The sequence below is a fragment of the Lutjanus erythropterus genome, chromosome 11, assembly GCF_056507025.1.
Source record: "Lutjanus erythropterus isolate fLutEry1 chromosome 11, fLutEry1.hap2, whole genome shotgun sequence".
NCBI lineage: Eukaryota > Metazoa > Chordata > Actinopteri > Lutjaniformes > Lutjanidae > Lutjanus > Lutjanus erythropterus.
Genome location: NC_139327.1, coordinates 6,621,133 through 6,634,106, shown reverse-complemented (window position 1 = coordinate 6,634,106; position 12,974 = coordinate 6,621,133). Strand labels below are relative to the sequence as shown.

The window sequence follows — 12,974 nt, the reverse complement described above, 5'->3', positions numbered from 1 at the left end:
CCTTTAATCCATACTGCATTAAAGAGGTGAGACATGCTTGCTTATTTTTTCTGCTGGTTCACTTTTTATTATAAAGTTACTAAGACAGAACTAAGTCAGAGAAAGTCACTGACGGATGTTGTATGTGTTAATTGATGTAAATGTGTGTTTTTGGAGATACAAGACATTTCAACAGTATCAAGAGATTGAAATTAAAATTACTAATAATATATAGTAAATAATACATAGGAATGCTAGATTATGAAAGTAATGTCTTAAATCTAAATGCAACATCAAGTGTTTAACATAATAGAGCAGGACTGGAGTCATCAATTTAAAAAAAGCCCTAAAAATATGGTTACATGAAGAACAAATGAAGATGACAAGATTTCTCCACTATAACTTGCTGCATGCAATAGAATACCCTAATTAAAAACAAGTGCAGTTGTTGCTATTACAGTCTTTAGAACATTTTCAGTAATGAATTATTGTCCATTATTTCACTTCATTTACCAGGTTTCATCCATCATTCTCATCATATCATAATATCACACATTCTGGCCAAATGGAAATTTCAGAGACAACAGTACTACAATAATACTACAACTTGCCATGTTTCTCTGATGACATATCACAATCTTTTTATGACTTAGTACAATAAATATATTCATATCACTCCTTTTTAAAAAAAATACAAAACAAGAGAGATGACTACTTAGATGCTGCTGCTAACCACATCCAATTTCAACCCAATCAACCCTGATTCAACATATTTTCCATGTTGGTCAGAACAAACCAGTGATCTGCACACATTCTTATAAAACAGATGGAGAGTTTTCCTGACTCTGCAGTTTATTTTTAAGAAAAAATTAAAAAGAGAAAATGAAAGTGTTTTAAAAGAGCTCTGTTTAAGCTCTCAGAGCCACACACACACACACACACACACACACACACACACCCACACACACACACACACACACACACACACACACACACACACACACACACAGAGATGACATAATGTCACTCCATCATTACACAAGTTACAAAGATAACTAAGCAATTTTAGAAACTGTTCTACCAGGTCATTATTTTGTTACACCATCCAGGACACTAAAATCTCACCAATAACTGGAGATGCACCGATTTCAATTTTCTTAGCCGATTACAATTTCCAATTTTTTTGAAGGGTCTGACCTACTGATTCCGATTTTGGCCGATTCCAATTTTCAGTCTCTCTTTTTTTTTTTGCAACTTTTCTTGTAAAAAATTAAATTGGATGTTCATAATAAGACACTGACTAATAAATATTCATTAAATACTATTTAAATCTTCTCCAAAGTCCTCCAGGTTACAACCAGGAGGCCTTATTATAGTTTTATATTAAGATTATGAATTGGGTAAACGTGATTTCGCGGGATGCGATTTCACGTGATCTCCCGTGGAAGCAGAAGTAAACAAACCGGAGACGGACGCGGTGCAACAGTTTGCTGCAGTAAAACTTTGCCGTGAGAAAAACAGACACAGAAGTTAAACAAGTCTGGATGAGAAAATGTTTGAGGAGACACATCAACACAGGTTGTTTATTCTTCAGCCAGAACAGGAGGTGAGATTTTAACTGTCCCTCTGCGAACAGCAGTCTGCTGCTGGCTAACATTAGCCTGAAGAGCTACAAAGTTACGGCTGTTCTGCGCTGTCTCGTTATAGTCTGTCTTCTCTTTATCCTGTTCTTGGAATCTGTCGCTGACGTCTGAGTGTGTAGCTGTTATCAGCGCTGTGGTGATGTCATGGTCAGTTTGTCTGCTGCGCGCATGATGTGACCATCGTGCAGAACACGTGTGTGACAATGACCAGCACAGAATCAGATTTGTGACACTGACCAGCCGGTCACCGGTCAGGGCCAGTCACATGAAAACCGGCCCGATTCCGAGCATTGCCGACTAATTGGTGCAAGTCTACAAATAACAGCCACATGGCCACTACAAGCTAATAAGAAGGTTAAGATATATTAATACTTTATAAGCCCAAAATATCAATCTTGTCAACGTTGGCCAGCAGCATTACAAAATCTTCGAGTAGATGTGACCTAATTAATTATGCTAATTTCATGATGATCTTGAATGTCAGAGCATGTGGTACTCATACAGATGTCTAAACAAGATACCACATTCTTCTTGTTAGCTGATTACCTATCCTTACAGGACGAAATGACAGAGTGGGAGGTATTGTCAGGTATATGCTTCTTCTTAGATCACATGTTCAGGAAGCTAGCATGGCCTTTAGCAATCATGCACCAGCACTGCTACTTCATGTGTTCATGGCAAATAAATAACAGGATGCAACATTAAAATAATTTAGCATTTCTATCCAAACTGAATAATGCATAGTATAAAACTAATAATACTAAAAAAATAATAGGACTGGTGATATTGTTTCTATTATCAATAAATCTCATGAAAAGACCAAATTAATCCTATCAAGTAGTAAATTCTGACATGTAACAGCTTATTTTTCTGTGCCACAGTTAGTTAACTGTATAATAAGTAGGATTTATCTGAAAGATAGAATGTGTTGGGTTGGTAAAGCATCCTGAGCACAGCAAAATAATGAGGAAATAAGAAGGTACAAGCGCAGGGTTTGGTCTCAGTAGTGCAGGCATGGCCACCTTCTTCTGGTGGGTTGTGGGTAGTGACTGAGAGGAGATAGTGATTATTTTATTTTTGTATGGACAGTTTTTTGTTTTCTTGTTTTTTTTTCAGGAAATCCTGCATCATTTGTCTTGAGGAACTTTAACCAAACAGTGGGAAATTGTCTTTTCCTTAACCCCATATGAGGGCTGAACAAGTAATCAATATAGTATCAAAACTGGAATATTGCTAAATGCAATATCCAAATCACAGGAGCTGCATTTTTTTGATAACAGTAAAATGTGTCACAATATACCATTATAAAGGGAATATTGTGGTGCTACAAATTATAATGTCCAGATGTAACGGGACAAGCTTGTTTGGAATAGATCCCAGCAACATTGTTATAATTTTATCTGTGAAAATGAAATAAAATAAAATGGATTACTATTCCGTCTAAAATCCTGACTCATATCACAATCGCAATACTTTCAAAATTATTGCAGTATGCAGCCTGAGCAGACAAACCACACATTGGCTTTAGAAAAAGCCTTTCACGTTTTTCATGAGTTTCACAGACACCATAGGATCTCCTGCATGCCTGGAAGATATGAGTGAGGAGAGGTGTTTGCAATGTGTAAGCGCACTGCTACATGACACTAAATATTACACAATGGTCCTTTAAGTCTGAGTTATTAAAGATGAAAAAAACAGAGAGGGCTGGATGCAAGATTTACTGTAGCTTGAACACAAGATTTAGTTTGAGCTCCATCATTGTCCAGAAGCTATTAAAAACACATGACCGTGCCACATGACTGCACTGAATCAGATTTAATGTGATCATGGCAATGCCACTGTTCTACTGAACACAAGAGCACCACATGTAATCTACTGCTGAAAAATAGTATGAAAAATGACACTGCACTGTATATTTGCGACCCAATTTAAAGATGGGCTTGACAGACAGGATTGCAAAGTTAGAAAGTACAGGCCTCCTTCGCAGCAGACATGTTTACTCGTGAGAGAAGGAAAAACACAGGTGTTGCTTACGATGGCTTTGTGTCCACGTAAGTCATGACAGTATGACAGTGAGCCAGCATGTTTAATATCAACTAAGTCCATTTCAGCCATAGAGGTAAATTTGGGGAGATGGGATGACATGCAGAGCATTTGCCCTCTGACTAAAAATGAAAGTGGCATTAAGTAGCAGAAAGTAGGCAGGTAGAAGAGGACTTTTATTTTGACCAACCGCTAATGTGACTCATAGACGCTGCGATGCCTCCGGTAAAGTAGGTGGTGGAAGTAGTGTTGTCACAATAGTGGAATTTCTAATTTTGATACAATACTTTGAAAAATATTGATATTTGACACTACGGGGAAAAACTGAGGCAATATTGATGGCATAAAAGTTTTTTTTTTTAAATTAAAAAGATGAATATAACAAGGCTATAACATGACAAGCAGTGTTGCCAGAATGGACTGTTTCGAGTTGCACTGTGCAATGGGGTTGGGTGGGTGGACAAAATTTGGGCTGGTTTTTAAATACACTGAGAATTACAGTACAGTACATTCAATTTCTTAGTCATGCAAATACATCTAGTCACTCAGTACAACTCTGATATAACATAAATCGTATATTTTCTGTTGAGAGGATATCTGCGGCTATCAAATCTGTATATTCACTAGAACAGAAACCTCTTGCAATACCACAATGTCGTTATTTATTTGGCTGTTTGACAGCATGGGACTGCGTGTACACTGTCAAGACTTGCTGCAGTTGACCAAGTTAGATAAAACCTATTATTAAATGTTATCTGTGCTGTCTATTTATTTATTTTTATTTTTAAGGCAGAAGGCAGAAATATAAAAGTTTTATAGTTGCGTTGTAGCCTCCTACTTGCATTCTAGCCCAATTGTGAATACTTCAACTGTTGTTTTAGTATTATGTCAGATTGAAAAATTGGTATGAACCAAAATGATATTGCTATTGTTTATTAGTTCATTTGTATTGTGTATTATAAAAATTATTTGGCCATTTTTTTTAAATCAATGTGGGTAAATTTTGAGCATTTCTTGGGCTGATAAATGACAAACCAGTCTGGCAACACTGATTACAAGGGATAGTCAACCAAAGCAAATAAGATGAGTGACAAGAAGACAGCACTGTGAGCTAGTGAGAGGAGGCGGGACTATGGCGGCACTGCAGCGGTTTGTGTGTCAACTCACTGTTGGACAGCAGTGCAGCTGGAATTGGAGTATTGATACTGTAAAAAATAAGCATTTCAAATATTCAGTATCGATATTTATCAATATATCGACATTTGTGACATCACTAGGTGGCATTATGCAACCTCAAAAACAATGGTTACAATCTGCCATAAAACAGCAAGAAGAAAAAATAAATATGTACAGTTGATGACCATGGAGTAGCCACAAGGGAAAAGGAGAACGAGGTCCGATATTAGGACATTTTTTCTCAAAACCGCTCAAAATCAAGTAAGGTGTCAGTTGATAATGGGCAACTTGTTAATGTTTTTTGAGTTTAACTTTACAAGTGTTGTTTTCTAGTTTGCTAACTAATGTTTAAGCAATGTTGTCTGCCCACAGGCTAATTAAATCTTGCTAGCTAACTAAACTAGCAGCAGACATTTTCACCATAAATTGATGATGAAAAGAGGCACAAATTGATGCATAAAAAATCCAGAACCAGAATGCAGGAAATTAAGTGTTTGACGTTCTAAATTTCAAGAGAAAGGACCCCCTGCTTAATATGTGTCCCTGACAAATGTTGAAAAGAAACCTATGCCCTTCAGCCATCATTCATTTTACACCTGTGCTTTTCCTTCTGTGACACTGTCTTCAGTGAAAAAGGCCCAGTGAGAGATGGGCTAATACATTCTTAGTTTTAGTCTATTGGGTTTTGTTATTTCTTCATGGATTTTATTGACAATGACACATTAAAAAATATTGCCAGCTGAACACTGATAAATACACTGAATAATCTAATTTAATTTGCTCACATTCTACCAATCATATACAAAGACAGAGAAAGGGTTCCTACACCTTTTCTGAGGTCACTTTTCACTTTTCTGAGCACTTTTCAAGCATTTTCAAGGTGCATTTTGTAGCTTTTCCAGCACCTTAAGACGGAAATATATTTGCTTTTAACTATGCGTTCACATACGCACCCCTACGCATCCCTACGCTTCATGGCTGCCTCGCGTATCCTGCGTCCATTTGGAGCGATGGTTGTGCGTGTCCTCAGAAATTAATGCTACACATACACGAACATAAACGCATGGTTAAACAGCAAGTATATCTCCAGCCTTACAGCTGTTGTAAATGATACGAATTAAATAAAGTCAAAGTGTCATGTTTCAAAATGTGACATCTGTCTGTAAAGTAGACTTGGCATCAGGTCAAGTCAAATTCTCTGATTTCAGCTTCTTAAATGTGAATATGTTTTGGTTCCTTTACTCCTCACTGACAGTAAACTGAATATATTTGAGTTGAGGACAAAACAAGACATTTGAGGACATAATCTTGGACTTTGGGAAATACTGATCAACATTTTTCACCATTTTCTAAGATTTAATAAACCAAACAACTACTAAAATAATTGTTACAGGAAAAATGGAAAAATAGATGTCCAAAAAACAAAGTCCAAAATTTCTGTTTTCAGCTATTGTGAAAGTAATGCATTTACAATTTCAAGCAATTTCAAACTGAAATCCAAGCATTTTTCAAACCTTGAAAACACTCCATTAAAATTCAAGCATTTTCAAGGATTTCCAGCACCTGTAAAAACTCTGCCCCTTGTGACATAGACGTGGCTATATTTAAATATGTAAGATGTGTGTATTCATTAGTCTGTCACTGATCTACTGTATGTGCTCCAGCAGGACAAGCCCATGGTTTGCCTGTGTTTACAAGCACTGACCCCTGAGCCCAAGTTAAGGCTTGGCACAAGGTCAGCTGTGAGTCCTCTCGCTGTAACAGAGAAGCACCCACAGATCCTCCACATGCAGGAGGCGGCCTGGAGCTGTGCGCCTGCTTCATGTGCTGAGTAAGTACTGAGAGAGAACAGAGGTGAGGGGCCGAGGCGGGAACCCTTCCAAAAGGACGCAGAGTTCTCCGATCATGGCAGGACGCGGCGTCATCTTTTCTCCCTGTCTCTCAGGTAACGACAGACAGAGTGATGGGGGTAGATTAAGTGATGTTAGCAGGGCTATGGAGACACGAGGGTCTCCTGTAACCGTCTGTACGGGGCTACGTACACATTAACTTTAGGGAACAAGCCAGTCAGCACAGGAGAGACAACCCCTAAGGAGCAGCCATCTTCTGCACTCAGTGTCAATCCTTTCAGTTGATTTATCTGGTATTTGGCATGAAAGGTTACACAAATGCGCTGATGATTCAGAAGTAAAGCAGTATCCTGTTTCAGTCCGTTTTCATTTCAAGCTGAGATGTCATTTCAGGCAGGGGACCTCTCCATATCTCTCTGAGTAGCGTCATGTGACAGGCAGAACATTAACTGTATTCTTTTCAATTCTGGAAACATAAAATATTAAAAATTTATAGGGCACATATATTAAGGCAACTGGTTATGGGTTAGACGGTGTCATGGTGGTCGAAGATGTATACCATATAACTGTGCTGTCAATGGTTCAATCGATCTGGACCTTTGTTGCCTGTTGTATCTTCCCCCTTTCCCAGTGCTTTGTGTCTGTATCTCTACTGTAAACTATTCCATAAAGACAAAATACTGAAAAAGAACCTTCATTTTAGACCTGAACAATATCAATATCAACATCAAGTATCACAACATGTTTTATCAAATACCTTTATATCAATATTTCTGTCAATTTCTGCCAATATTGGATTGAAGGATTGGTGAGTTCACAAAATATTAACACTGAGATTTTTGATAAACAATCGTCAGTAAAGTGGATATACTGATTAAGTGGGTAAAAGTAAATAATAGAACTGCTAGAACACACAGGTGAGTTCAGACAAATATATCACTTTACTGTACTGCAGCATTTAAACCCAGCAAAGACAACATTTAAGGCATATCATGAAATAATGATATCCAAAATCTAAGATATCTAGTCTCATATCATGATATTGATATTATATTGATATATTTCCCAGCCCAAGTTAGTTTAATTCAATAAAGAAATGTTCAAGATGTAGAAAGGATTTTAGATAATGTCACTGTTCCAGCATCTGATTTCTTCATTTGGCTGTATCCTTTTTTGCTAATATTATTACTCTCCCATTTAATTTTTCCCAAATTCTAAAATTCTTTGAAGTCCAGATGAAACAACATTTCAGGAGTAATTTGCCTCTGTATCGTGACGCATTTCTGAATAAAGCAGTACAGGCAGGTAGGACATAACATCGGGAGGAATTTGGTTTGAATGTTGAAAAGTGGGCGAATCACAACCTGACGTAGCAAAGTGGTGCTAGCTAGTGGATTTTAGCTCTGTGACACTAAAAGTTAAAGATAGATTGATGGATGTCATGATCTTTTTGGTTGAAACTGGTTGGGTCAAGCCTACATATGCACATCATATTTTGTTTTAGAGGAAGAAAACATTATTTGATTTTGACATAATATGGCTGTGATGAATGTGATCTAGAAGGCTTGCATTTCATCTCAACCGCTCAACATCAAATTGCTTGTTTTTTATTCTGATCGACAGTCATATGCCAAGAGATATTCAGTTAACAATGATATAAAATAAAGAAATCCTCAGATTTGGAAAGCTGGGACCAGGAAATTGTTGTGTGTTTTGCTTGAAAAATGTCTAAGACCAAAATGATTAACTGATTATCAAAATCAAATGAAAATCAACTGAATAATCCATGAACTGAAAAAAGTGACACATGACATTATAGAAACCAAAACAGAAAATTGTGTGAAGTGTAAAACTAGATTATTATTTTTTTTTTGGATGGGATCTGTCTGTCATCCAGTGTTTTATAACCTATATTTTGAACTTACAATACACACTTAAACACATTGGCATTATTTCAAATAAATGAAACATTAATGCCACAATGAGTACCACAGTGCACTCATAACAGACTCCAAACCTGTATCTGTTTGAACACATTAAATCTTTTACAGTTCCATTTGAGCTATGTTACATTTCACTAATAGCTTTGTCTCTGTACTTCTGATGTTGTAAAAAAAAAACCCAAACATCTCAGGTTTTCCCACAATGAATAAAAAAGACTGTAGCGTACTGTTGAACTGGCACTATTCAAATAAACATAATATCCTGCACTACTAAGCCATAGGATGTAACACTGTTGAGGACACACATGAATAAGGCAGCACGGGTACAGTGGAAACTTATAAAAAACTGTCCATAGCAAAATAAAATTAAAGCATTAACCTATCTACCTATGCATGCAGTGATTGGCTTGCAGAAATCATCTTTTACCTCTTTTGCATCGTGACTGAACTAAGTTGAGGTGTCTGCTGGCTTAATAGGAGGGTCTAGACTAAAGCATGATAAACCCTAAAATACATTTCACACATGGACAACCAGGATGGCTAATGAGGATTTCCTCATTAGGTAATATACAGTAGTGGGGTTTGTCTTCAAGGACCATAGTTATAATTAGTTACACTGCTATCCTATGAATATTTAATAATACTGTATATACTACAAAAAATAATGTGTAAAAATCTATACAGTCTAATGAATTTCTTAATGTATTCAATAGAAAATTAATAATTGAAACACTTGGAAATGTCAACAAAACCTCTCAGGATATTATCAGAGATGTAAATACATTTTAGCAAGGTCAAAATCTGATAAACCTCACCAACACTATGACTACATTATTCAGCTTTTCTTTTTTTAATGTGTGTTTAGGAGCTGCTTGTAATGTGTTTTTGTTGCACCTTTTATCACAGGCCCTTGGTACAGGTATGGACTGATAGGAGCCACTCATTTTCTTTTATACTGAACTGAGAAAGCCAAGTAACAAATAATCAAAAACGCTGCCAACAGAACACACTTTGCACAGATAGGTTTTGCCCTGGTGCAGCGTTTGGCCACTGAAAAGCATGAGAGGAAATTAGTAATCTGCTCATTAACCTGCCTTCATTTCCTGATGAGGAAATAATGATTAAAATATTAGCAAAAATGGAAGAATTAAAGGATTCCGGCTGTAAAAATGGTTTGTCTCTGACATTTTGCTAATGTGCATATGATGCTTGGGGCATGCAATGCAAAAGAGCACTTCCTGGTTTAACCACATCACTTGTTCACCCGAGATCTCATCAATCTGAATCAGTTATTATACATCATTACACATTGGCAGTGCATACCTAAAGCCAGCAATTCTGTGTCAATAGTTTAAAGGAGAGCTGGGTAACATATTGATGATATATATAGATATCGTCTTAGATTTTGGTTATCACTATATAGTGACATGTCATAAGTGTTGTCTTTTTCTAGTTGCAAAGGCAGTAAAGTGGTGTAATTTTCTGAACTTCCACATTACTATGGACTGTTTATCAAAAATGTCACTGTCACTGTTCTGAAGGCACCAACAGTCACCTCTACAAATTGTTGTAATATAGATAAATATTAATGTTGAGGTATTTGGTCAACAATATTGTGCTATTTATTTTTTGACCATATTGCCCAGCCCTGGTTTAAAAGCATACGTGCTGAAGTATCAACGGAAGTTACACTGCGCTGAACAAAACTGATAACTACACATTTTACACAATGCACATTTCTAAGCAAACTTCACTTTGCTAAGCGCTACATATATGTCGTATTCTCTACACAACCTTGTCAGCAGCAGCCGGACATGTGACTGAGCTGAAAATCACATTTTTCGCTACATATTTTTGACTTAAACCGGCCAAATGCAACGTGCCATTAGCAGAAATTGAGTCTCACTGACTAATTTGCATCTCAAGAGTCCACCTGAGCTTCACTGAGGCAGAGGGCATGGAGAACATTCTGTGTGTGAATGGGATGTTGCACTGTTGGGGTAGCAAAGCATGATGGGAATGCAGGGTGAAAAAGTGAACCTGGGAACATTTCCATGATGTGAACTGATTTAATATCAGCTGTGTGTTCCTAACAGATGCCATTTGTAAACAGACGAAAATGAAAAGAATATGCATTGTCTGCATGTTTGGCCTTCACTGCTGCGTGTCCTCTATATGATTCACTGTAACCTCCATAACTGAGCAGTGATATTCAGATGGTCTAACCTCTGTGTAAAATGACCAAAGAGCCACAGGGATCATACCACCTGTGAATCTGACAACAACACAGACACCACAGCAATATAACCTTGAGAATGTAATTCAGGATGTCCCCAGGCCAAGTGATGAAATGAAACCTGAGTGATGACATCTCTCACACTTTCACCTATTCAGTATTACTGCCACCACACCCACCATCAACACTGTTTCTCAGTCATGTGCTCCCTTTGGCCTGGCACCCTCCCCCCGACTCACCTGCTCTGCCTATCTGACCTCCCCATCCCTCTATCATCATGCCCTGGTCACCTCCACTCACCTGTTCTATCTTGGCCAGCCATTCTTTATTGCGGGCCAGCTCCGCCATAAAGGCCTGGTGCTTCAGCCACTTCCTGTGTAGCTTTTGAGCCTCATCCCGCGCCGTGTCTCGGGCCATAAGCATCTTCTCTTCCACCCGCTGTCCCAATCACTCAGCTAGGGGAGACAAAAATAGCCACCATCAGGAGCCCAACGCTCGAGCCAGCCCTTCTTCCTCCCTTTCCCACAGGACGTCCTGCCTGCCTCGACGCAAGAGCCACCCGCTCTGCTCTGCAGGGGCCTGGGTACCTGTGCTGTCACCACCCACCCCAACCCCCACCAGACACCCTTTTCTGGAGAAAAAAAAATCAAGATAAGCACCTCAGCAGCAGTGGTGGTAGCAATGGAAGCACTCAAGCCCTTCCTTTGGGTCGCCCCTGGGTCCTCATGCCCTACCGCTTCATGGGTCTTGCGGTCCTGATGCTGCAGTGCCTGCTAGCCAGTCTCAGAGAAGGCAAAAACAACCAGCGAAATAGAGGAAATGCGCCAATGACAACACTGGTAAAGACTGACACACACATCCAAGATCCCTTGCAGGTTGTGGGTTATCTTCTACCTCCGAATGTCGATTACAATCCAGCCCTCAGTGCAGGTGTAGATGTAGCATAGCCTCGGAAGAATCTTTCAGCCGGGGCAAACCTGACCATCCACCACTCGCCAGTCCCGGTCAATCTGTAGTCCTGTCTAATGATGCTGTAGACAGGAGGAGGAGGAAGAGTTGGAGTGGGAGGAGCAGGGTGAATGGGATGCAGAGGCAGTGCAGAGGAGGCCGGAGAACATGAGCTATCCGCTCTTGAAATGCATCGTTCCCACCGCTGCAAAGATGCACACGCAGGCTGGTGTGAGATAGCACACTATTTTCTCTCCTCAGTTCCCCTTCCTCGTGTCCCCGAACAGCTCAGCCGCGGTTGGTGCATGCTGCTGCAGTCCTTGCCTCTCAGCTACGCTCCTGTGTGTGTGCGTGTGCTTGCGTGAGTGTGTGTGTGTGTGTGTATGTGAGTGTGTGTGCAATCACAATCAGCACTGCAGTGCCGGAGCAGAGAGAGAGAGAGGAAGAGAGAGAGAGAGAGAGAGAGAGAGAGAGAGAGAGAGAGAGAGAGAGAGAGAGAGATGGAGAGCGAGAGAGCAAGAAGGAGGGGAGGGGGGGAGGCAGCAAAGAGGAGAGGAGGGGGGAGACAGGGAGAGGAAATGGAGAAAGGGGGAGCGCCAGAGCAAAAAAAGACGGGGAGAGCAAGTCAAAAGAGGGAAAAGATGGTGTTGGTGGGGGGGTAGTGAAACAGAGAAAGGAAGAGAGAGCCTGCGTCATCCCTCAGTGTCACCAGGGACATTTCTCTGCACTAGAAATGACTGCACTCGGAGCGGGAGCAGGATTTGGGAAGGGGGGGGGGGGGGAGGTGTCGTTTTAAAACAGCTGAATGAGAGGGAAGGAGGACGCATGCACACATGGTCCACAGTGCAGCTGACTGATTCGGATCACTGTTCACTCTCTCCCTCTTTAAGGGGACCTGCATGTGATTCTCCTGCTGCAAATGTGTCATTTGGGTACAGGAGGGTGCACACGTTTAACGGTGTACTTTGGCTAATACTGTTCCCTGAGATCTGAATTATAGATAAGCAAGACAATTTTATGTTATCAAAAAATTAGTTCTGAGTCTGGTTCTAATTTTTAATCTGCGTTTGTGCTGCAGCATTGAAAACATTTTTTATTTATATACTGTTTTTTTAAAATACCAATTTTTATCAAATTGAATCATCATAGCATCCAG

The 12,974-nt window shown here is 39.4% G+C and overlaps 1 protein-coding gene across 1 annotated transcript in view; it reads right to left on the bottom strand.

Moving 5' to 3' along the window:
* sptbn4a (spectrin, beta, non-erythrocytic 4a) overlaps positions 1-11,485 on the bottom strand; it is a 47,333-nt gene extending 35,848 nt beyond the window's left edge. The window contains exon 1 of the mRNA XM_084730588.1: positions 11,171-11,485. Coding sequence (XP_084586714.1) covers positions 11,171-11,293 — 123 coding nt within the window. The 5' untranslated portion in view covers positions 11,294-11,485. The remainder of the gene's footprint in view (positions 1-11,170) is intronic.
* Positions 11,486-12,974: the final 1,489 nt, after the last annotated feature.